The sequence below is a fragment of the Melanotaenia boesemani genome, chromosome 20, assembly GCF_017639745.1.
Source record: "Melanotaenia boesemani isolate fMelBoe1 chromosome 20, fMelBoe1.pri, whole genome shotgun sequence".
NCBI lineage: Eukaryota > Metazoa > Chordata > Actinopteri > Atheriniformes > Melanotaeniidae > Melanotaenia > Melanotaenia boesemani.
Window position 1 is genome coordinate 17,384,058 of NC_055701.1, and position 24,489 is coordinate 17,408,546.

The window sequence follows — 24,489 nt, forward strand, 5'->3', positions numbered from 1 at the left end:
AATTACAAGGATAGTTCAGAAATGGTGTCATCATACTATTTTTCCAGCTGAGTAGCTCAGACTTTAACTTTACTAAGGAAGACATTTCCAGAAGAGGAACAAAACATTCAAAATGAGCATTTGATTTGTTCATAGATGATTAATGACTGTGTCATTCTTCGATTACTTAAATGCATCATGATAACAGGATTGTTTCATTATCCACAATATTGTATTTTGCAAAATAATTATTTTAATCTACACCTGCCTTACAGCATTATATTATTAGTGGGAGCATTTCCCCTCCCTAACAGCTGCATTTATTACCAAATAAGTACAGCCTGTCGATATAGGTTATATGTTATAGACAGCATTGTTGAAACCCTGCAATTTTTTTCAAAAAAGCAGCTGCATGCCTTAGTGACTCATGAGAGACACACACACACAAAAAAAGATACTACATATGAAAATATATCTCCTTTTTTTGTCCATTCATCTGTTCTAAATATTCTGCTCCTTTGCTGATTTCTTTTGTGTCCCTCAGTGACACAGATTGGTTGAAATCCCATTACTTTGTTATTGACTTGAGCTCCACACAAAGCCATAAAGCACACAGAAACGCTTTGATCAACACAGGGACATGTAATTAAATCTCACTGTTTAATGAGGCAGTGTGTATTATCACTCGTACACGGCGGCTCATATTTTCCCCTCAAGGACCCAACAGCAGTTAATATTCTGTCTGGTCAGTCAAAAGGCAACGAGTCCAAGGTTGAGTTGATGATTTCTTCCAGTGAGTAACACTGCTCATGAAATTTACAGCATGAAAGAGGAGGCCACTGCGTGGCAATATAACCCCAGCTGATTGAATTTTACATCCGCAGTTTCCTCTTCTTTGCCAAGAGAACACAAATAGCTGCTTGTCAGTCCAATAACAATAGATTTCTGCCATCCATGTCCCTGACTATGACATGACAAAACTAACAACAAAGCCAAAACATGCCTCTTGCTTCACAAAAGGATGGTTTGGAAGCACAGGTTTGTTCAATCAGGGAAAAGCATCTATCTTCATAGCTTTACATGTTTAAATAGCAGCACACATGGTCTAAGATTATACACCACCTGTGTCTCTGCTGATAATCTCAGTCACTGAGAGGTAAAACAAAGGGCAGCTCTCAGGTAGGGAGGACTGTGCAACAGCTGTGAGATGAGGAATAGTGTGCACCGCCCTGCACTCTCCAGGACACAAAAAGCCCCTCTCATCGTGGTGTGGGGAATGGGGAATTCCTCTTCACAATAACCCTTACTGTTAAATGTGATGATGTGTGTGCACCCACAATGGGGGATAGATCAGGTTAATGTGGCTCTTGTTGATGTTAATGGGCCCAGGAGCTGCAGATTGCTTTAAAGTTACCTCCAGATTTATACAACACAGACTCTGTTGTGCAGTATTAAAACACTGTTACGAGTACTCATGAGCTGAGCAGAATATATACCGATTTTTTTTTCCTTCATAAAATTGCTCCTTGGTTATGTTTTTTTAATTTTTATTTATTTTTGTTTGTTTGTTTTGTTTTGTTTGTTTTTTTTTTTGTTTTTTTACATTTTTTACAGTTTGATTATATTTTTTAATTTCTGATTTAAATTCTAAGTGAATCTGTTGGTCCAGGCTGAAGTATTTCAAGAATGAAATAACTTAATTGGACCAGTATTGTCTTTTCACACACAATCAATTGTGCCACACAGCTTGTTTACACCAGGTCTATTGGACTGAAACCATTACAATGTTAGGATCACATTTTATAAGATGTATTCTTTTCTGTTCTTCTCTGAAATCTGACCTCAATCTTTTATCTGCTTATGTAATACCCTGCCACCACAGCTAAACATTGGGACCGCGGTGCTTCGCACATATGCTGTCAATAGCTTCTCAGTGCGTTAGGTGAGGCAGGACAATGGGTTTCTGCTCAGATAAAGTTTAGTTACACTTTTTCACAAAGGCACAATGCTGATTTGCTTTATAGTCACAGGCACCACCTACCCCGTGGAGGTAACATGAGGCTTGAACCTGGTGCGATCAGAGGAAAGACAGTGGGACAGTGAAGAAGATGGAAAAAGTAGTGCTAGTAAAAATTATTCCTATGCTGTGAAGACATTTCATACAAATGCTACAATGTTTTTATAGAGTGCATTGTTATACAATAGAATAAAGGGGAAAAAAGGGTGATGCATATTGTATCTCCTAACACACCCTGTACCCTTTGAACTAGTAGTTCACACAGTTAATTTTCAACTACATACACAAAATGTGTCGGTGCAAAGTTGAGTAACACTTAATCAAAGTGGAACTCTGTTAATTTTCCATAATTGGGGTTTAAGGACTTGACTGTTTTGTCACCTGACCATAATGAGGAAAAATAAAAGTCTTACTCATTCACACATTAATACTTGTGCAGAACCTGTTTTCACAGCTGCGCTTGAAACTAAACACTAGATCTTAGGTTTTTCTATAGTCTTCGATAAATGGCAGTTGGCACCTTGAATGTTAGATGCAGACATATTGATCTTCAGAGGCATCGGTTGTGGCGAGAGCAGACAGTTTTCAAGAGGAGTCCAATTTCTTTATCAGCAGCTGGGGCGCACCTAAAGGCCAAGTGGAAGGACCTGAAAAACCAGCTGCCTGGCATTATTACTCTCAGAGAGGAGCAGCTCAGACCAGTGAGTAAGCGAGTGTTGAGTCTCCTCCTCCTCTTCACTCTCCTCCTCCTCTTCACATAAACACTTTGATTCCCACAGAGCTCATACACACAGAGGTACCCCTGGTTGTTTTTTTTTTAATCTCTGTGTCTGTCATTTTGGTTTGTACCTGTGGAAGTGTCACTTTTACAACAGCTGGGACTTATTTTTCACTTTCGGAGTAGTTTGCATGCCTTTCTACTCCCATGTGTCTCCTTTCCTAGACCTGCTTTGGCTGCTTGTTCTCCTCTGGTGGACTATGCCCACCTCAGTCAGCTGAGGGGAGGGGGCTCTTCACTGCTCTGGCTCCCATCTGAGAGGGCTTGAGCTGAAACCAAGGAGGAAACTGTTTGGTAGGTCAATAGGACTCTTTTGGGTTTTTTCTTTTTCTTTTCTTGGAAGATTTTGTATGTTTGCTTGTTACGTCTAATGTTTCTGTGTGAATATGTGAGTGGGCCTCTGTGTGCCAACAAGGGGGCTTCTCCCAGACAACATGGCTTAATGACAGGTGAGCTCCAGGTGAATGAGATAAACTCACATTCCAAAAAAAAAACTCTTGAAATTTAGCTGCGACTGCAAAAATCAGAGTCACTACTGAATGAATGAAGTTATGAAGACTAAACTCGAGGTTCCATCAGGCTGCATGTGTCTCATTTAGAAGCAGCATCACTTTTCATCTCATCAGTTGTCATTATGTTGTAGGAAAGTTTGACTGCTAATTCAAATCCTTACCAGCTGAAAACTGACCAGAACATCTGTATGTGGAGAAAAGAAAGATTATTTCTTCTATTTTTCTTTTTTTTTTTTTTTTTAACCATCTGTTCATTCATTAAATTCAGCTTCAGATATTAGGATGTTTCATTATGTTCTTCTTTAGTATTGTAATTATGAGGAGTGCCCATCAGGCTGTAGCCAAGAATCCCTTTTCATATGAAAAACTGCATTATCTTCCGTCCTTGTAGATGATAAGTACAGTTGTATTGCATGATCTTTCTACTGTTATCACATATAAGTCAGATAAGCACTGATTAAAATTATGCCTTGTTCACAAGCCTTAGATAGCACGCTGTACATACCACAAAAGAAAAATAAAACATTGATTAGAAACTGTGACACGTATCAGGTTACCGCTAAGTGTTTTTAGAGGAGAAACTCAAAACTAAGTCCAGAGCAACTACCCTTTTATATGGTATAAAATGTCAGTCCTGTTATAGGATAATGGTACTCAAGGTGTTGCTTCAACCCTGACACTTAAAGTAGGCCTCTCCACGAAAAGAAAAGAAACAAATCATTTTAAAAGCTGTAAACACACTGAAAACAGTTGTAAACTAGTTGTGTTGCTTGTTTTACGTATACCGTCTAACTTTTGTGATATATCTGACTGATTCATCTAATCCTGAACTCCTGTCAAGTGAGTTTTGATGACAAACGCATCAATTATATCCTTTCTCAAAGGTACTGACTAGAATAAAGCCTTGTTTGCCTCATCACATAATAATGTTTTGCTTTTTGTAGGTATTAATTGGTTATTTTGATAACTGTTTGACACACTGATAATCTGCAGAGTAACCTTGCTGTAAGCTCTGTGTTGTGATTTGTACTTAAAACAAATAATCATTCATTTAACTGAAGCAAATTTACAGTCCATTTCTGTATACCCTCAAATACACCCTGTACAGAAGGCAGGAATGAAATATGAAATCTGGTAGACAACATTTTCAAGTGCTTCCTATAAGAAGCTGCAAATTCCCTATTTGAGGGGAAGTTGCCATTGACTTTATTAGGAAATGTTTAGCTAACACATTTTTCAGTCAACAAGCTCCCAGCCAATGAAATGTTAGTATTTCTGCTGATCCCTTAGTGACTGATTGAAATGTCGTAGTTAAATCCCCCTTCTGTATTTGACATATGGAAAACAGTGATAGGGGAAGTCTACATCTGACCTAACACAAATTAGCTCTCTGCTATGAAATATAGCTTCATGCCTGCTCTTCTACGGCAACAATAAAGTGCGCATTTGTCTCATTAACCTTCTCAAATATTGACACCGACTGCTTTAAAGGTCATACTTTAAAAGTGTTTATGTACGCTGCAGGCTGCTGTATTTATTGTGTAGCTGAGCAATGTGGAACCGTTCACTAGCTTCTGCTGTTCTCATCCTTTGTAGAAAAAAGAGGAAACTAAATTGTTCCTGTTCTGCCCTGAGTCGACTGTCTGAACAGACCAATAAACGATTTGTTTACTCAGGGTGGAAGAAAGGATATTGAATCTGTAGCGCTTGTGAACAGCTGTAATTTGTGGAACAACAAACAAACTGTTATTACAGGGAGGAGATTGGCAAATGGGGAAATGAATTTCACATCAGAGCAGTGATCTGACTATAGTTATAAATTCCTCTGCCTTCAAAATGTTGAACAGTGAAAATAACGTGTGATTGACAAATAAATAATTGTGTTCAGTCAAGTTTTAAGTGATTATTATGCTTGTTTTTTACTCTCATTCTGCCTGAATCCTCCTGACATCCGAAGGAAACATAGGCCTACAATCATGCTATTAAGTACCCAAAATGAGCTAAAAAATATATATTATGAACCTGAATTAACCTTAAATATTACAGTTTTATTGGTAGAAATCTTTGCAACTTCACAACTTCATTAAAAATTTGCAACACAGAGGGTCAGTGCGACCTAAGAGGAATATGATCCTTGGTTCAAAACTGTATGTTCACTTTAAGGCCTCACAGATTAAATTTTTGTCACTGTTCTTAGCTTGTTGCTCATCCTAAAGTATGCTTGACAGATTTCTATTCTGTTATCATGACAATAAAAGTTTATGACTGCTGGTATTTCTAATGTGGGGCTAAGCTGATCAGCTGATTGGGCAGTTTCATCAGCACATAGCAGCTGATGGATAGGTTTTAATGATATATAGCAGTCTGTAAAACACAGCATCCAGTTAGTGTAATTTGCTGTGAAGGTTGGAAATGTGAGAAACAAGTTAATCTAAGATATGCCATGATTTTTATCATAAGCTAAAAAATAAAAATCTTTCATGTGTACCTTAATAAGTCTTAATGTTTTTTGGCAGGTTGCACAGCTCTGGGAACAGTTGGGTGTGTTTTATTAGCCAGTGCAAAGTAATTGTAGTTAATATTGCAGCTTATTTAACAGGAGTCATGAGATGTCTGTGAGATAGGGAGCAGGATAAGGGTCAGATGCATTTTAACTAGTTCGAAGTGTGATAACTGTATGTGTTTTCTCAGTTGAGGCTTTCTTGAGACTTGCATGACCTTTAGCACTCAGGAGCAAACTATCCTGTAGTCTGTCTGTTGTGTGTCTGTCCACACACCCCATTCTGTCAGCGTTGACTCATACACATGACTAATTAAACACAGGCATGTACACTTACACATACTAGCAGGATGTAACAATATTGATACAATTTAGTTGCAAAATTTAGTTTAGCATTTTCTGAGTTCCTGCAAATTTATTGACAACAAAGATCTCAAAAGCTCATTTATGAAAAAATATGTGCAGGTCATGAAAATGAATTCCCTCCTCGGACACTAAATACTATTTGTCTTTCTTGAGATTCTTTAAACCATTTACCTCTTGATAAAAGTTGGCACACACTAGCTCTGGCTGAACTATCTGAGAAGAGGGACAGCAGCAGAAAAACACAAACAAATAGTTGTTTTTTATGTGACTTCAGAGAATATTTGCTGTAATATTTGCTTTGACATAAAATTGTGCAAACATAATTCTATGATGATCATACAGTGCAGTGACGTGCAGATGTTTTGACACTTCTGGCAAAAATCTGTGTTTCTGAGACCATTTGAATGTAAAAATTTGAAAAGATAACATTTACTGATATTTCAGATTTTAAATAGCTTTCTTAGACTATGGCTTGTCCAAAATCAAAGGGAAGTCTGGCACAGAAGCCTGACACATTTTGAATTCCTGTGGTTTGATGAAGTTAAAACAGACGTTTGCAGACACTGCGATAAAGATATGTTTAGAGTATAAATTGAATGCAAAGAAAATAAATTCTGTAACAGGATAATGATCCTTAATGCACGTCCATATTCATAATGGACTACCTCAAGTAGTACAAGCTGAAGATTTAACCATGGCTCGCATTGTTCTCTGACACAGCTTTGTATGCCTCAACCAGTAGTTCATGAAAGATGGCCAAAACATCCAACCCAACAAAAAGCCCATTAACCCTTGCATACTGTTTTTTACTCTAAACATCATACTTTTTGTCTGAAATTTGATGACGTTTCCTAAAGTGATACAAAATTCACAAAAATTTAAATACTTTCATTTCTATTATCAATACTTTTGTATAGGTGCTATAAATTGTTGCACACCCAGGCTGTTTTGGGTAAAATTTGACCCATATCGAGATCTACCAATGTGGGTCAAATCAAGGAAAATGGTGGTTTTTTAAAGAATCTTGAAACTGTAAAACTGTACAGGCCAGGAAACAGGAAAGTGGTGAAACAGCAGCAGAGTGATCATATACGGTGTAGAAAGGGAATAGAAGTTATGCTGAGGTCAACCGGTGCTGTGACTCACTCACAAGATCTGCACCTGTAAACACTTTCAATTGTAATAAATTACACCTACAAATTAATACATTTGGGTTGGTGGTTTTGGTAGAGGACTCTTAACATTATAAAGGAACATGAGCTGTCATCACAGTGATGGACATCATGGCAGCAGGACATAATGTGCAACATACCCTTGGTATGATCCTCCCAGAGAAGGGGGTTGACAGTGATTTGGAGGAAGATGTGTCAACATGGAAGAAGAAGAAAAAAACTGTGCTGTTTGTTGGTCTTCACACAAGAACCCAACACAAGAGGACAGAAGAGAAGGAGATGTAACTTTTGTCCTTCAAATGACTGGAAAAATTACAGAAAGTAGTTTATATTGAGTATGTTATTATTTAATAATCTAGTTAATATTTTGTGTTTAAATGTTAAGCTAATATTGATAATCATGGGCGGTGTTTAGCTCAAATGGTTAGCTCTTTGAAGAGGTGCTGCACATCTCACCCTCTCTCTGACCTCACTTTATTTATACTAAATATTAAATAATGACCACTAAATCCAAGAAAATTAATAATAATAATAATAATGATTTTTTTTTTATGATATAGCAGTTAAGACAGTGTTTAATGACTGCTGTGGCTACATTATAAATTCTATCAGTTCTAGAAAAGTGGCATTATTAAATTAAGTCAAATATATCTAAGCTATTATGACTTTTATGTTTTTATGTTTTATGTAAAGCAGGACATGATATTAAGTAATAGTAGATGTTTTTGTCCCAAAATGAGTGTTGCAAAACCTAAAAAATACACTCTTCCTGCTCTCTGTTATACTTATTAAGAATTAATCATGCATTTATCTGTGTGACAAAAGCTGTTTAGACATTCTAAAAAGATGTGTAGTTTAACATTTGGTGTAGAAACTTCCTATGAAAGAAATCTTAATCTTTATCAGGGTCAAAACTGACCCAAACCATACTAGGAAGTCAAAAACATAAATAGTATGTAAAGGTTAATTGAAAGTCTCCAAACAAGAACTGAACAGTTCTTAAATGCTTGATGATTTTACAAGTTATGACATAAGGAGGTTGTTGGTACTGACCATTCAGTGTGATCTAGCTTTCTCTTCATGCCCTTATAAACCATAAAATGTGTAGTGATTAGTTATCTTGTTAAAGAAATACCCAAGAAATCTATCATCTCTAAAGTTACTCCTGAATCATTCTTAACGATTCATAGTAACACACTTTTAGACCAAACCTTTGCATGCCAGTGAATATACCCTCTCCACGTGATTATTGTGCTGACTGTCCTGTCCTGTTTTTTAACTTTGGTAAAACATAGCTTCTTCCCATTAATATTCCCACCATCAAAAGCCTGCTTTGGCTAAATAAATCCCTGCTCTGGGGAAATAGTCTTATCAACTTGCAATCCTGTCCACCAGAATAATTTTTACAATGGTGAATCATAGTCATCAACACAAAAATACGAAGGCAATTTTCTCTGTACAAAACTTGAATTTGTAGGTCTTTGTTTTTTTTTCTAAGTGCAAACAACTGACTAACAACAATTCTGATGGTGCAAATCTGCGCATCTTAAAACTGATCACACATTATCTCCACATCAGCTTCATATTGTATTCAGCACAACGTAACCAAAACAGTTGTGTTGCCAGCTGATCGGTTAGTCACTTATCAGAAGCTGTCACCTCTGTAAACAGCTAATTTGATATATGCCGTTATTAATCCCTCTGCTTAATACTAAGTCAACACCTTGAGAGTGAGTTGTGCAATATTTGATGTTGAGCAGGAAGCTGGATAAGACATACAGTACACAAGAGTACCAAATATTTGCTTCACGATTCTGTCATGTTTGCACTAAAAAGAAAAAAAAGAAAGATCTGATTTATTTCTTTGCATTTCAGTAAGAAGACAAAATCCAATATAAGTAACTGCAGGTTTGCCATTTGTTTCTTTTTTCATGTCATTTGGGTGATGAGTGTGACTAGTGTAAAAGGGTATTTTCATGCTTTTAGGATCACACAGCCAGTAATTTATGTTCTATGATGGTTGAAACTGTACAAGCCTGAGTATTTTCAGGCTGAAACACTGGCCAACACAAAACATGAACTACATCCACGAAAACTATGTGTTTTTGATTAACCCCTCAGCTGTCAATCTGTGGTTAACAAAGTTCATACTGTTAAACTGTAACTTTATAAGTACTATGAAATGGAGAGTTTTTCATACTTTCTTATGAATTTGTCTACAATCAACATACCAGTTGATCAGATTTAGATAAGAAAGACAGTGAGGGTTTGGTTTTGGGTGTTTATGTAAGGGACTGCTCTTCTGTGTGTTTTCAGTGTGTTTTTTTTCTTTTGTTTTTTTTGTTTTTTTTAGCTGATTTTGTGCGCTTGTGTCACTGGTACCAGTTGCATTGTTGTGCTTCCATCCCAGTAGATACACTGAAACATCACACTAGTCTTAATTATTCCATTTTAATTAAAAGCTTTGTTCCTCATACAATAATTAAAATGTGAAGGTCTAAAATTAGATGCCTTTCACAGTTGCCAAGCCTGTAATCTCTGTAATTATTTTAGGATTAGTCACTGACCTTGCTACACGAGTGGCGATAGCAAAGATGCACTGAAACTGAATTGAAGCCCATTTTCTTTTGTATTCAGGCAATAAATCAGGCGAAGCGAATAAGCACTATCATGACATACAATGACCTGTGAACAAATCTCTCCATCACGCCTGAATGATGCAGTGACTTCATCATTCACTCTATGTTTCACACTGCGTGATGTAAATGAGTAGGCGGATGTCTTTTGATGACGTCTGACTTTTTCCCCTGTGGCACAAGTGGAAAGTGCAGTAGATCTACAGGTAACATTTCTAACAAGTCTAGGTAAAAATGGCTGCATTTAAGCTCAAATATTTATATTTATATATCTTAACCTCAAAGTGACAGCAGGTGTAATTGTTTTAAATTAAGTTTGTATGAGTTGTTATTGTTAAGCAAGCCATGGTATCGTTGTCTCGTCTTAGGGGAAGTATCAGTTGCAGTGACAGCCCTGACCTACAGCTGTGTGAAGATTGTTTACTGAACAGTATCAGGGATCCTCCTAAAGGACACAGATCTCTGCGTGACATATATGACACATGGAAAATTAGATAATCAAAATTAGATAACTTAAAATAAACAAAGAGTTCCTTTGTCTCAGATTGAAACATGATCAGATTAAAAACAGAATTGTGATAGTGTTTGTTATTCTCTTGGTAGTTTCCATATTCTCTACTTTTGTCTGTAGAGGTCAGTTCCAAGATAATTTATTTCTATTCATTTTAGGTGTTATGGTGCAAGTCACAAATATAGTTGCTCATTATGTGAAAAAGAAGCTGCAGTTTTTAGTAAGAACAGTATCACTTAAACAAAAGTAAATAATATATTTCCAAAAGGCCCTGTCCAGCTTAAGATTAATACACCCCTGATGCTCCCATGAGTAGAAAACAACACTACAGGGGAGGTATATCTCACTTTATCTCAACCAGTGTTGGTAACTTCCTGGTATCTCTGCACTGGTTAACAGCTGCTCAGAACTGACAAACCAAGTTAAAAAAAAAAGAAAAAATCCTCTAGCTATCAGTCTATGTTTCACTTCAACTTTATTCCAGCACCTTTCTTACTGACATGCAGATCAAAGTGCTTGAAAGCCAGTTAACGATGGTATAAAAGAGGTAAAAACTGATTTAAAATGCTGTCAAAAATGAAAACTGTAATTCACAGACTATATTAAAAAAAATCAAAAGAAAGATGTCAAACTTTTAATAATTATACAAAATATAATAGATGGTAATATATTACAAGACTGGCAGGAAAGAGAGACAGACGGAAGCTCTCAGATGTTTGGTAGGACACAGAAGCTAAAAGGAGGTTTATGCTCACCAGAGCTAGCTCTGCCTATAAGCCTTATCAGAAAGAAAGGTTTGAAGTCTAATCTTAAAAGAAGACTGTCTCCCTCCTGAACTAAACTGGGATCAGGTTTCACAGTGGAGAGGCTTGATAGCTTTACATTTCACAGGGAATGTGAAAGAAATTTGATATTGCTTACTATTTTTATTTCATTCTTTTTATTCAGCTTTATTTAATATTAGATAGACTCAAGAGCTGTATTATTTTGCTTCCAAACTCAGCTAAGGCCAGGAAACATTTCTCTGATTGTTTTGGACAAAACTGGAGGTCTCTGGTGCATAAACAGGACTTTGACATGCACATGAAGCACCCCAGGCTACTTGTTACAGGAACTATTTGTGAATGCTGGTCTTTAGATTGTATTTGATTACAGCAAAATAAATATAAAACCATCCATACATCTTGTTTACTTCTAGTAATGATTTTTTTTCTTTTTTCATTTAGCACTGTCACCAAATCATTCAAATTCTGCAACAACTGCTTCTCAAAAAAAAAAAAAACTCACTGCATCCCACAGGCTTGCACAGTTTTTGGTCTAGAGATTTAGAAAAATAGTTGCTGAATGTGTGATTTCACCTTAACTTTCAGTCAGGCTTTATTGTATTGCAAAGCAATGATAGTGCAAAGTGCTTAGTGATGTTTTAGCAGCTGACTCCAACCTCATATCTCATGTAATATTTTATATACATTACTAGCACGCCCTTTGATAAGTCATTAATTAAAACCTTTTGCACTGTGTTTTGATTTTACTAATATCTCTGAAATACTCTTCGAGCATGATTGCAGGTGACTGCTGATCCCCTACCTCAGGGGTCCATCTTTGATTCGTATGGGATCCCATTGGCTGTCTTGTCCAAGACTTTCTGTTCATTTAATAAATGCAGAGGAGATCAGCATGTTAAATAAACATGAGATAAGAATAGTTCGTTTTCAGGTTAATTCCTGCCACTTCTTTTGTTCTCCAGACAGACTATATACCTGCATTTCCTTCAGGTTATACTCACATTCAAGTATTCAAATTTCAAATCTTGTCCCAACTTTCAGATTCTGCATGCTCACATCAGAGATCTGTCATTAAAATTAATCCTTCATGTTAAGATGTATTTTCTCCAAATACATCTTAACAGACACAATATTAGCTGACATAAAGCTTTATTTATCTTTTGACCCAAATATTAATAATTGATTACTCATTCTCACGGCATCAATCTTTATAGTAATTTCCTTAATCTGAAAACAGTAAAATCACTTTTAGCCGCAGCTGTCCTGGTGCCACGTTTGATAGTTATATTGGGTTGAGTGAGATGTTAAATTCCTCAAAACAAGAAGTGCAGCTCTGTGGCAGTGGTGCAATCCCTCATCATCTTGCCTAATAATGCCGCTCTATAATAAACAGAAAACATATTCAGAAATATTCTTCAGGTGTGACACAGTTGTGCAAACATGTGATCTTAAAGCAGGAAATTAGTAAACACAAGAGCTTCTACCTCTTATTTCTTCAGAAAAAAAGTTGTTTGTGATTACAAATGTACAGATAATTAAAAACTAATATATGAATAATAATAATAAAGTAATAAAAAGTCTTCACTGATTATTATCTTTGCATATTATTGTGATGAGGAACCTCATTCCTGAGAGAACTTTGATGCCACTCTTCCGGCTGGGCCACTTATCTACTGTTTATGAATTTCTGCATTGATATATGTATCTTCAAATCTTCTTTCCTCATCATAATGTATGTTGAAGCTACCTTTATTTCTGTTATCTCAATAACTCAGTCAGTGGATTCAGATGCTAAAATTAGCTGCTGTGATTTATTTATGCATTTTGTTTTTGCAGGGTATTCCTAAAGATGTCTTCATCTGTCTCACCTGTACCCAACACTACAGTTCCTTCAAACACAACCACCGTGACCAAGTCCAAAGAACAAATTCTCATCCAGAGTAAGGAAATGTGTGTGTGTGTGTTTTTTTTTCTTCTTGTCCCCTGCAGTTGGATGTAATAAAACACCATGTTATTTGTTGTGGAAAATCATCAGATCTTAAAAATGTCTAGATAACAACATGACAGGATGAACCTCATGAATAAAGCCCTGCTGCGTCATACAGGTTGATCTAAGTAGTATGTAAAGGAGTGGCACCCGTGCATGTATTACAAAATATTTGCTATCTTCTGTTTGCCTGTGAGTGATGCTGTTGCTAAGCGATGACACTTCTCCAGGACATACAAATACAAAAAAATTGCTTGAATAGCAGCAGATGGAATGTGTAAAAATGACAGATTTTATAAGAGACATACACACAAGTCAAAAACAACCATTCATTTTGTTCACGGCTCATTTTTCCTCTGTCTTTGTCTCAGGCTCCGGGGCTATGATTGCGATCATTGTCACAGGCATCATCATCATTCTTGCCATTGTACTCATCGTCTTGAAGACATACAACAGGTGTGATGACATTCCTGCATACTGCATGCTACGATCTATACAACAGCTGTACTATTTTTATCCACATCAGGAACCGGAGCCCTACTGAGGCTTTGTAGCTTTTATCAGCCTTATAAAGCTGTCTGTCCACTAAACATATTCTTACTGAACTGACAATAATGATCACAATCTTTGTAGCTTGGGATTTTTTGCTTTGAGAATCAGATGATAATTAGACATAACCCCGTACGTATGTCACCAAATAGATATGATAACCTTTCTCTGAGACTGAGACTCTTTGGTTTGGGATTTTAACAGAAAGCTAATATGTCATCTATTAGATGTTTGGTCTGCTGTTTGATGTCCTGACTTTTATCATCCCACCAAATATCAGCATCATATTTGACACCATTTTTATTTTCTTTGCTTTTATCTCATAATTTTCTTTTAATTCATGCTTTTGTTATCAAAAAAAAAACATTTATTACTATTTACTATTTATTTAATTATTTGATCACATTTTGTGACACTAAATCAATCAAATAGCTGAAAATAAGTTTAGATAACAACAAAGAGGTTAAAAAAGCAAGATATATTAATAGTGACAATCACATGCACTCACATACAAACAATCACAAGACAACTTAACATAACTTTAAAGATGTGAAACGTGATTGATTAAGAGAACTTTAAGAGACCCAAAACATCCACTTTAAATTGGTACAGGAAAAAGAAATGTCTGTAAGTGGCAAATAGGATTACAAAGATGCTGAATGATCACAATCATTCTCCTTTGTAGGAGATGTGAGGGGCCTCATGTCTTTGCACTGGAGCCTGTTGCCTAGCAATCCATCCATAATTTCAAGAATCACAGAATAAAAACATTCCACATAAGTAGCTTGAGCTAGTAGATACACCTATTATAAGAAAATTGATTTACTTATGTTTATCTACTGTTGTGCACCTTCCTAGGTCTGATACACTGGCTGCTTCTAACCCAAGCTCCTTATATAAAAGTATAACCTTATTCCTCTCATCTTCTTGGCCAGGCGGACACATGCGTCTAGAGTTCTGGGAGCCAGAGGAGGCTCCAAACCTCGCCCAAAGATGTCACAATCCACAGCTCAGGGCAACATGCCTCTAAACACCATGAGAGTCAGCTCAGTGTCGGGCAGCATCATCAGCCCAACCCCAGCTTCAGAGAGTGGCTTCCAGCAAAGCAGTGTGGAGGGAAATCACATAGAGCAATTCAGCACCACCAGCGATTCCTCTGTGATCACCATACACGATGCTCACTCATTCGGAAACACATAGCACAAAAACACACAGACTGCAGTCTTTCTCAAAACATGCACTAACTGATGTGTTGTCTTCGTCACTGACAACACGCTGTGCTGACTGAATCTTGTGGAAATATTTGACATTCGTGTTGTCCCCTTTAATCTCCACCAACTGAGCCACTGCTGGTGACGGCATGTCTGTTTGGTGTACAAGAATATATGTTATGAACAAAGTGGTACAAAAAACAGACACAATGTATATGAAGGAAAGTGCATGTTGGTGGGGCTGAGACTTTCTTTTAAAGAAGTGAATACAGTGTTCAGTGTAAACAAGTCATTATTCATTTGTGCTCCTTTAATACAATGAAAAAATGTGTAGTGAAGACTGTAATGGCTGAATAATGTTAGTCTAAAGTAGTGGTTCTCAAACTTTCTGTTTCCCTTCATAATTTCCCTTTGGCCTTACCTTACATCTCATTATTAATTAAATGTGTCATTTTCCTGTTATGATGCTGTGCTGGTATATACCTGCCTCCATGTTTGAGAACCACTGGTCCACAACATGAACATTTCTGTATTAAAGAAAACCATGTACTAGGTTTACAAGATGAAGTAGAATTAATGTAAAAGTTAATGAAAAAGAGTATGATGGATGAGATACTGAAGGAAATGTTTTTTTAACAGTCATATTCTTTATTACAAAAAAATGGCTGCATTAATCTCTAAAATCTCTTCCAGAAAGTCTGCTCAGATATCCAAATATAACAATAAATGTATAAATAAATGTGTATATTTGCAGCTTATGTGTCTCCAACAACTTTATTTTGTTTGAAAAAAAAAATACTAGTGCGAAATCTTACAGATATTTTAGTGCAGATCTGTCAGCATAACCTGCTGCTGTAAAACCTTTTAAATTTGATACTTAAGTATTTTGCACTTTATTTTCCTGTATTTGTATTGTTTGTGGTTGTTTAACAAACTGATTACGTGTAAATGCATTATTTTAAATGTGTATAACCTGGATGTTGACAGTACGATAAACGGGATGGAAAAGTTGCTGTTTCATGAGTTATTACGCCCTCTGCTGGTCGTTGATACTTAACACTGGAGACCTTTAAAGCTGCATTCAAGACAAGAAATATTGGCAAATTATTGAATTTCAGAACATCGTGAAACATGTTCCCTGTATTAATATCAGTCTTGATTTATTTTAATCTTCTGATAACTCAAAAAAAAAAACATGTAGTCACTGCTATAAATATGGTTGTTAAAAATATTGTTAAAAAAATAAATAAATAAAAAGAAACCAAAGAAGTCTTGAATGCGACTCGAATGCGGCTGTTAAATAGTTTACGCGACAATGGTGGCTATAGGTAAGTGGAAATAATAATCTATCATCTAGTGTGGTGACATTACCGACACTTTTAATGTCACTTTTCTTCATTTTCGTTTGAATATATTATCTACTTACTTTTTAGCGTTAGCCAACCGTGGCTAGCCCAACGCTAACATGACAGCTAATGCTAAGGAAGTAAAATGACCAATTAATATTAACAGATATCTACAGGTTTAGGCGCAAACCACAGTGCTATTCTTTTTGTCTTGTTTTTATCGGACTGTAGTTTGACCACTGTTAAACAGTTACAATATGAGTTGTATGCGTAAATAGAATATGTACAAATGTAACTGTGGCGTGTGTTTGCAGTGGAGCTCTTGAGTCTGCTGCTGGTGTCAGTGTTGTGGGGATGCACCAACCCCTTCTTAAAGAGAGGCACAGAGGGGATTGCAAATGTGACAAAAACCAATAGGGTCTCGCAGCTACTGGCTGAGATCAAGTTTCTTTTCCTAAACCTGAAGGTTTGTTTTAAAACTACATATCGTTTTGTGTTTGGATAAACTTTTTGTTCTTATAGTTTGTTCCTTCTCGATCTTATTGCTGTCTAGTACTTGGTACCATTTCTTCTAAATCAGAGTGGCTCATTGGTCTACTACTACACACTGTCAACCACAGGTGAGGCTCACTTAACTGACTGTCATTGCCTAGCGTCTGTCTTATTGACAAATACTGTGGCTCTATATGAAAAAAGTAAAAATACCTATCTGATATTTTCATTTAGTTAAGCAGGGCATTGATATATTATTGAATTGGTCACAGTGGGATATAGGCCAGGAGCCCAAGGGGCCACAAAACAACCAACTTTCGAAACAAAAATTTCAACAATAAGGATATTAAATATAAAATGACAGGAAAATGGCAAGAAGGGGATGTCAAATAAGTTTAAAAAATAATAATGGGGTCTAGAGATGCAAAATAAGCAAGAGAAATGCATTGTCATAGAGTTGGAACATACCAGAATCATGTACAAAAATGACCAAAATGGCACAAAGGAGCTGCACTATATATATATATAAAGAGACATGTCAAACAATCAGGCATAACATAAGATTATACAAAACACCTGCAACATACACATCTGGAAACATAGATCCAAAAGTTTTTTCTGCTTTGTCTGCCTTTTCCAGAGTATGTACATCTATTTAGTAATCTGCTCTGTTCTGAGTGATGAGCACAAGAGGAGCTGATTATAACGCCATTTATAGCTCAGCAAGGCCATTAAATGTATCAGTATTGTCCCAGTTCTGATTGTGGCTAACTTAAATATAACAGACAATGTGGCTGCAATGGATAGTCTTGATTGTTTTTAGCAAGTAGTTTCATGCAGTCACAAATCAAATCTTTATTCATTATAACGTCTATCATTTCCGAGGAAGGGCAGTTTAAATGAACAACAACACAATGAGTGGCTTTCATTTCAGGTTTTTCCACATTTGTCAGACACTACAAACCATTTTAAATGTAATTTTAGACAAACAATACATTTATGAACATGGGTCTTCATTGAACTAAAAGTGTTGGTACTTGTCTGAGCACTCGACTGGACATCAGTAAGTCTTCATCACTATGTCTTCAGAGGCTTTAAATTTATATAAAAAAAAAACATTTTCTTTCAGAGTTGTCTCTTGCTGTTCCTGTGGCCAACTCCCTCACCTTCCTTTGCACTCTGCTGACTGGCAAGTTACTGGGTGAAGAGTTTGGAGGCAAACGTGAGTAACTTACAATACAACATGCTTTTTTTTCCTCTCAGCATAATGCTGCTGTTAAAGAATATTGTAGTTATTGCGTTCTTTCTCTATGCAGAAGCTGTTTTGGGAATGTTTCTCACCATGGCCGGCATCACTCTATGCATCATAAGCTCCATTGATAGCTAAGACACTGGATGACAGAAAATGGCTAAGGTGGTGCTCTAATGAAGATATGGATTAAACAAAAATGTTCCTCCACTGTCAACGGAATTCCTCAGCAGGGAAACAACACAGACCAAAGGTGCAGGAAGACTGGAATGGAGAAAAATTTAGATTCAAGTGACAACACAGTAGCTTCAAAAGGCCTCTCTCGGAAGAAAAAGTTGAAGGAGTGGGTTCATGTAGGGTTCACTTCAGAGCTAGACTGAATTATGGTGTTCCCAGTAAAACTTTTACTTGTAAACACTCTGCTGCCCTCCATGTGGCTGGCATTTGCATAGATGCTATAGAGACAACATGCAGTCAAGACAGAGATTTAAAATGGACCAATTAGATGTCACCTCCTGGTTTACAAGGGCTTTTTATGGCAGCTGCCTTCTGTTTTCTGCAGCTTGTGTTTCAATGAGAGTTGGACACAGGAGCAGACAGATAGTTCAGCTGTTACACTGGAGGATGAATTTTCTCCTCTTCCTCCCCCTTCTTCTTAGCTGCCTTTAGTACATGTTGTATTGGTGAATTGGTAAATGCTCCCCTTTCATATTAGGGTAAAGGACCTAAACAGAGAGTGGTCCCGTTTCAATCGTGTCTGAAAAAGTACAGAATAAATATACAAGGCACATAACTATAATGAATATTTTTATTTTTACAATATTTAATTTAAACAATACACTGTACAGATGTGGTTTTGTTAATATTGTAGTAATAAATTGTTTTGTTTTTGTTTGCAGCACAATTCTTCATCTATTCTTCATTACAAATCTAAGCAAAATGAGGCTACACAGGCCTAAAACTTTCCTAAAATAAGGTTTCTTATATACACATGTGGAATAAATTGCAGCTTTGAACATCAATACAGTGTTGGCATCAGAGTAATCCCCATCAAACACGATAAACACGTGAAGTTATGCTAAAATATTACTGTCAGTAAACACCTAATGTTGTTGGGTCGGCAGATTTTGTGAGTGTATTCACATTCCAACTCGTACAATTTCTAGAAGACAATAATGTGGTTTTTTTGTTTGTTTTTTTTTTTTTTTTTTTTTTTTTGGCTTGTTACCACAGTTAAAGTAATACCAGTTCAACCAAATGCTCCTATAGCTGCATCGTGGAAGCAGTAATGACTTAGTGGCGGAAAAGCTGCTACAATACCGTGGCCTCCCCCTGATGATGCTTCTCTTCTGGTGTAACTGATGAGTTGTCCTGTGGTCCCTCCTGTCACAGTAAAACATTATATCAATGTAAAAGTCATTAAGATGATTTCACTGGTGATACCAGTAAAATCCTGCATGCCACTGTGTTAAAAAGATGGCAAACTTGCCGATTGCTCCCTGATCTTTCCCTCTGTGAGAGATGATGAAGGCCTTGACTTTGAAGACTTCTCCTTCAGCTCATTCTCCTTTAAAAAAAAAAAAAAAAAACGTTAAAAAAAATCTGTCCATGCACCCATTATAATCCATTACATTTGTTTATTTAGTAGTTGCTTTGGTGTGTGGGTGTATGTACCAGTATTTTAGCTGTGGACTCCTGTTCCTGATCAGATGGTAGTGCCTCTCATAGGGAAAAAAATATATTTATACATAAAACATTAAATGAATCATCTCATTAAGAACTGTATAAATGTAAACACCCACTCAAACACACATTACCTGCTTTCCATTGCAGGTGTGTTGGTGTTCTTTGTTGTTGGGCTGCTCACTTTTTGTAATTTCTGCATGTTTCTTGGGAAAAACACAACATTTAAGATTTACTCAGTGGTAAATTAATGATTACTTTCCAAATGGGCTAAACAATTCTTAAGAACAGTAAAAAGCCCTTAGTTACTTTCTATTGTAGTAAAAAAATATTTATGATGACATCATCCTATCATCATCATTGATAACTTGTATTTCTAATTGTGGAATATAATGATGTAAAGGCCAGCATAAATGCATAAAACAAATGATCTTGTGTTGAACATCATGCTCCAACGCTTGATTGTTATCAGAATTATGCAATGTGTTTGTGTTTCAGTACTCGTTCATTTTAAAAGTCCCTTCTCTGTATTAGAGTGAATGTTATCATCCTCGTCTTCGTTAAGATAAAAAGCGCATACCTCCCGAGTGTTTTGCAGTGGATCCTCTGTGTTATTTAGGTCTTCATCTTCCACTATTTCTGCAGCTCTCTTTAGGTGGAGAAATAGAATCAGATTAGATTTATACATTTCAGCATTTCATTATTTAAATGCTGAAGCTAACCTGATCAACAGGAAGCTCTGTAGCTGTATTTTCATCCTCCTGCACCTCCTCTGCTCCTTGTACCTCCTCCCTTCTCTTCTGTTCTGCCCTTTTGAATATGCTTGGCTGAGCTGTCATAAATATAAAATCAAGAACTTTCAGTTAACAAAAATATTTATTACAATTTTAAAAATGAAAATGCCTGTTTTTAAATAGAGTCTAAAGCACGTAGTTAGATTTGACTGGAATCCTAACCAGATCCATTGTTGAGCGGTGGTCTAGTTTGCATTTGGTTCTTGCCGACTTTGACCGGCCTGGAAAATAACACCGAGGTCTCTTCTGCTCCGCTCCTCCTCATTTGCTGCGAGTCTTGTGGAGCTGAAGCTTCATCTCCAGTCGACTTCACTCTGCGACCATCTGACTGAAATTCATGGCTTCAGCTGAATATACATTTCATTTAAAATGTAAAGAACAACAAATACAATTCACAACAATAATTCCTGTATTGATTTCATTATATATATACAGAATATGTTACCAAAAATGCACCAAATAAACAATTCCAATAAAACCAAGAGGCAGGTTGTGTTTTGTTTTGTTTACCTCTGGGGAGTCTAGGAGAGCTGAGTCACTGTATTGGTCTTCTGGTCCACTTCCTGCTTTCCTGTTCTAGGAGGAAAAACACTTTTTTTTTTTTTTTCACTCATCCTCTGACAGCTGTCAATCAGACCTGACAGGCTGCAGATGAACTGCGGACTATAAAAGTGTATAAAAATGCCAAGACTTTTTTCAGGACATGGGAATAAGGTGAATAACTGAAAGTAGAGAGAAGAAAATTTACTTCTGTTCTCCTCAGTAGTCTCCTCTTCCCGGGATAATATCTAGAAAATACAGCAACATCATTTGTCATTTAAGAAAAGTTAAAAAATTAGCGTGTTTACTGTTGTTTCAAAGGGAAAGCAGAGCAACCATCAGAGATTCACACACATCTTCACACACATATACAGAGGCCATAACATGACAATACCTCTCTGTGGCTTTTGAAACCAACAGCTCCACATATGGAAGTTTCTTGAACCTTTCAGTTCCCACAGCAACGTAACAGCTGCCAGTCTCCAGCTCCCCAGCTAAGGTCACAGTTACTCCTTCCAAAGAGCACAACCTAAAAAGAAGTATTCACAAGATCTAAGTCTCTCTGTACTCGGCAGAGAGTGTGTATGAGTTTCTGCCAGACCGTGTCCCTGACCTGCGCACCGCTCCAGTTCGTAAGCTGACCTTCTCTGTGATCAGGCTCAGGATCTGCTCCAGGTCCTGTCGCATGCTCCGAGGAATGATAAACCGGAATGGTGGACACAGCAGGTCTCCATTACGGAAAACACTGAGCAAAAACATAAAAAGAGGATTGTGCATTGAGAAAACCATGTCTTAAACGTTACATAAAGTCCCACTCATGATAAAATGATGTTATTACAAGATAAAAAATTCCATTTATTTTGCAATGAAAGCTTTTACAGGCTTTAATGTACAAGGACATACTGCATTAATCTCTAAAATCTCTTCCAGAAAGTCTGCTCAGATATCCAAATATAACAATAAATGAATAAATAAATGTGTATATTTGCAGCTTATGTGTCTAACTCACTGTATAATGCAGGGCACCGGTATAAACTTCCTCCATTTGGCAGAAACATTTGGCCTCTGGATTGCTTTTGCCTGGTGGGAGACATTGAGACAGTGTGTTGTCATTTTCTCATTAACAATGAAAATTCCTTCATCAGATTTACATCACTCCTCTTCTGCCCATCAATTGCATGTCCCTCTAGCTCACTTGTCCCGAATGTATAATAACTGGCTAACTATTCTGCTTGTATCAGCTCAAGTGTCGCAGCCATGGAAACTAACATCAAGAGTCCTCAGATGGCAGATTTACTTGCCATGTCTGATCTGAGGCATCGTCTTGGAGCTCTTTACCACGTTGTCTAATATCAGTGTCTGTCTATGATAATACTGCTGGATATAATCAGCCATGTCTGAACAAAACCGATATTACTGTCATCTGTGAGCAGGCACACATTTAATTAATTTACAGCGAGTCTGAGCAGAGAAGGAAGCTGGGCATTTGGACTTCAGGCTTGCCCGGGCATGCACATGGCCCTGATAAGAGTTGTGTGGAAGCTTTGTTTCACCAGCAGGATCAAACACATACATACAGGCACACTTCCTGCAATGCTCCACAGCAACCACAACACAGGCATGTAAGACTTTAAAACCCAAAGACTCTGGAAAAAAAAAATACACATAAATGAAACAAAATCTTCTTTCCAAATGGCAGACACCCTAATCACACGCATTCAGCCTCTACTGTTTTATGCTTTTCCCAAAACACTGACAGCCTAAAAGAAAGAACACACTCTGCGTCTGAAAAATCAGTCACTCCTGCAGCCGGTGAAAACACAAAGCAAGTACTTGTCAGCACGAGAGGCTCTGTGTGCTTATATGCATACATAGAAATGGAACTTCATTTCTAGGGAATAGATTAACCCTTCCCTGATAAAAAAAAAACACTGTAAAATCAGCTAAAGTCTAGGAATGAATTATAATATCGAGCTTTATTTAATGAAGCTTATGTCACCCAGGAAGCTTTAAAAGGGCATCCAAATTGCAAGTGACAGTTTAATGTCCAGTCTGGTCATTAGCCCATTATTTGCGGTAATAAACATGACAACCAGTGACATCAATAGGAAGTGTGGAGGGGTGACCCTTGTACAGCCGATGCTAACGTGCCACCATATTAACAGGAAAACAGGTAGTACATTCTTCTTAGCTGGTGTGGGATTAATGAATGATGGAAGTTAAAACCCTACCTGGGTTTCTTCTCTAGTAGCAGGCTGCTTTCTTGCTCCTGCATTCAAGTAACTAAACATAAAGATGACACATAGATTAAGTAACGCTTCACACAGCAGCTGGATCTGTTTTTGTTGCAAACAGTAAAATTAATTCTAACATTTGCTTCTATTATATGACCTTTAAAATAAAAATAAAGCTGTTGATCAGAGTATAAATTACTTTTGTACTCACTCTAGTTTCTTGAACCTCTCAAAGCCAGCAGCGACATATTGTGCTCCCGTCCGAAGATCCTGGAGGTTTGTGACCCTGTGGCCCTGCCTGGGGGTGTACAGAGTCCTGACAGCAAGAGGAGCCCCAATACTCTGAGTCACTTCATTCAGAAAAGTCTCCATAGAGGCCACCTGACGATGGTTGACCACAAATCTTCGTCCACTGTAGAAGGGGTCCCCATTCCTATACACCACCACGCTCTTCACTGGAGGCAGGTGAGATGTAACAGCAGTGCTGGCAGCCATGTCTGAGCAGGTAAGTCCACACATATCCATTAAATTATATGTAAAAAAAAGTTTGTGTTCACAGAAATCTCGCTTTCTAAGCAAGTGCATCACATATACAGACATTCTTTCAGTCACTCATGTTCAACAATCATACGTAAATACAAACAATTATCTCTGACATATTTTAGACACTTATTGGTCTCCCACAGACCTGGAGGATGAAGCAGGACTTCAGGAAATCCAATGGTAAAACCTGGTCCCTTCTGTTGTCACGGTGTGTCCTGATTCCCACTCGCCACTCTGTTCCTCTCTGTCCCCTCTTGCAGAGACACTACCACACTGACGGCGGTGAGTATTTCCTGGTTGCTATGGTAGCATGGCCAGCAATGACTGGCTTTGTGGGCAATAGCATCGACAGAAACCACAACAAAAGAGACCGATAGAGGAGGGGAGGATGGGTGGGTCCTTGTGTTTTAAGCTGAATCAATAAGATAACCTCTGTATTTTTCCCAAAAGATTATTGACAAACAAATCATGCAAACTAATGAGACCAGACCAAGCTATTTAAAAAATCTTCCAAGGTATCTAAATAAATACAGTATTTTATAGGTGATATATGTGATTTCTAATGTTTAATTTTAACTGCTTCTCTTGTTGGGTGATCAAATTAT

The 24,489-nt window shown here is 37.1% G+C and overlaps 3 protein-coding genes across 4 annotated transcripts; 2 read left to right on the forward strand and 1 right to left on the reverse strand.

The window, feature by feature from the left end:
- The first annotated feature begins 2,770 nt into the window (after positions 1 to 2,770).
- Positions 2,771 to 16,014, forward strand: LOC121631761 (non-compact myelin associated protein). Of its 2 annotated transcripts, XM_041972828.1 has the most exons (5): positions 2,771 to 2,792; positions 2,940 to 3,068; positions 13,093 to 13,196; positions 13,615 to 13,699; positions 14,728 to 16,014. In XM_041972828.1, exons 3-5 carry the CDS (start codon positions 13,106 to 13,108, stop codon positions 14,990 to 14,992), a joined length of 441 nt encoding a protein of 146 aa, XP_041828762.1. In that variant the 5' UTR covers positions 2,771 to 2,792; positions 2,940 to 3,068; positions 13,093 to 13,105; the 3' UTR covers positions 14,993 to 16,014. The 2 variants fall into 2 exon arrangements, with proteins under 2 accessions (XP_041828762.1, XP_041828761.1); XM_041972827.1 differs by having other exon boundaries at positions 2,786 to 3,068.
- A 129-nt stretch (positions 16,015 to 16,143) lies between these two features.
- Positions 16,144 to 18,982, forward strand: tmem234 (transmembrane protein 234). Its single transcript, XM_041972829.1, has 5 exons — positions 16,144 to 16,331; positions 16,664 to 16,815; positions 16,903 to 16,969; positions 17,971 to 18,063; positions 18,158 to 18,982. Exons 1-5 carry the CDS (start codon positions 16,319 to 16,321, stop codon positions 18,226 to 18,228), a joined length of 396 nt encoding a protein of 131 aa, XP_041828763.1. The 5' UTR covers positions 16,144 to 16,318; the 3' UTR covers positions 18,229 to 18,982.
- dcdc2b (doublecortin domain containing 2B) lies at positions 18,885 to 24,117 on the reverse strand. Its single transcript, XM_041972825.1, has 15 exons — positions 24,030 to 24,117; positions 23,553 to 23,838; positions 23,339 to 23,390; positions 22,117 to 22,187; positions 21,721 to 21,852; positions 21,502 to 21,636; positions 21,316 to 21,355; positions 21,078 to 21,143; positions 20,730 to 20,895; positions 20,496 to 20,605; positions 20,354 to 20,422; positions 19,908 to 19,979; positions 19,765 to 19,809; positions 19,580 to 19,657; positions 18,885 to 19,473 (listed from the first exon to the last, which is right to left on the reverse strand). Exons 2-15 carry the CDS (start codon positions 23,834 to 23,836, stop codon positions 19,402 to 19,404), a joined length of 1,392 nt encoding a protein of 463 aa, XP_041828759.1. The 5' UTR covers positions 23,837 to 23,838; positions 24,030 to 24,117; the 3' UTR covers positions 18,885 to 19,401.
- Between the last annotated feature and the right edge of the window lie 372 nt (positions 24,118 to 24,489).

Coding starts and splice junctions, on each gene's coding strand:
- LOC121631761 (XM_041972828.1), top strand. CDS start 13,106: ATGTCTTCATCTGTCTCACCTGTACCCAACACTACAGTTCCTTCAAAC. Junction 13,197..13,614: donor AGAACAAATTCTCATCCAGA/GTAAGGAAATGT, acceptor TCTTTGTCTCAG/GCTCCGGGGCTATGATTGCG. Junction 13,700..14,727: donor GTCTTGAAGACATACAACAG/GTGTGATGACAT, acceptor CTTCTTGGCCAG/GCGGACACATGCGTCTAGAG.
- dcdc2b (XM_041972825.1), bottom strand. CDS start 23,836: ATGGCTGCCAGCACTGCTGTTACATCTCACCTGCCTCCAGTGAAGAGC. Junction 21,144..21,315: donor GACTACTGAGGAGAACAGAA/GTAAATTTTCTT, acceptor TTTTCCTCCTAG/AACAGGAAAGCAGGAAGTGG. Junction 20,423..20,495: donor CAGAGCTTCCTGTTGATCAG/GTTAGCTTCAGC, acceptor CTCCACCTAAAG/AGAGCTGCAGAAATAGTGGA.
- tmem234 (XM_041972829.1), top strand. Junction 16,970..17,970: donor CTACACACTGTCAACCACAG/GTGAGGCTCACT, acceptor ATTTTCTTTCAG/AGTTGTCTCTTGCTGTTCCT. Junction 18,064..18,157: donor TGAAGAGTTTGGAGGCAAAC/GTGAGTAACTTA, acceptor TTCTCTATGCAG/AAGCTGTTTTGGGAATGTTT.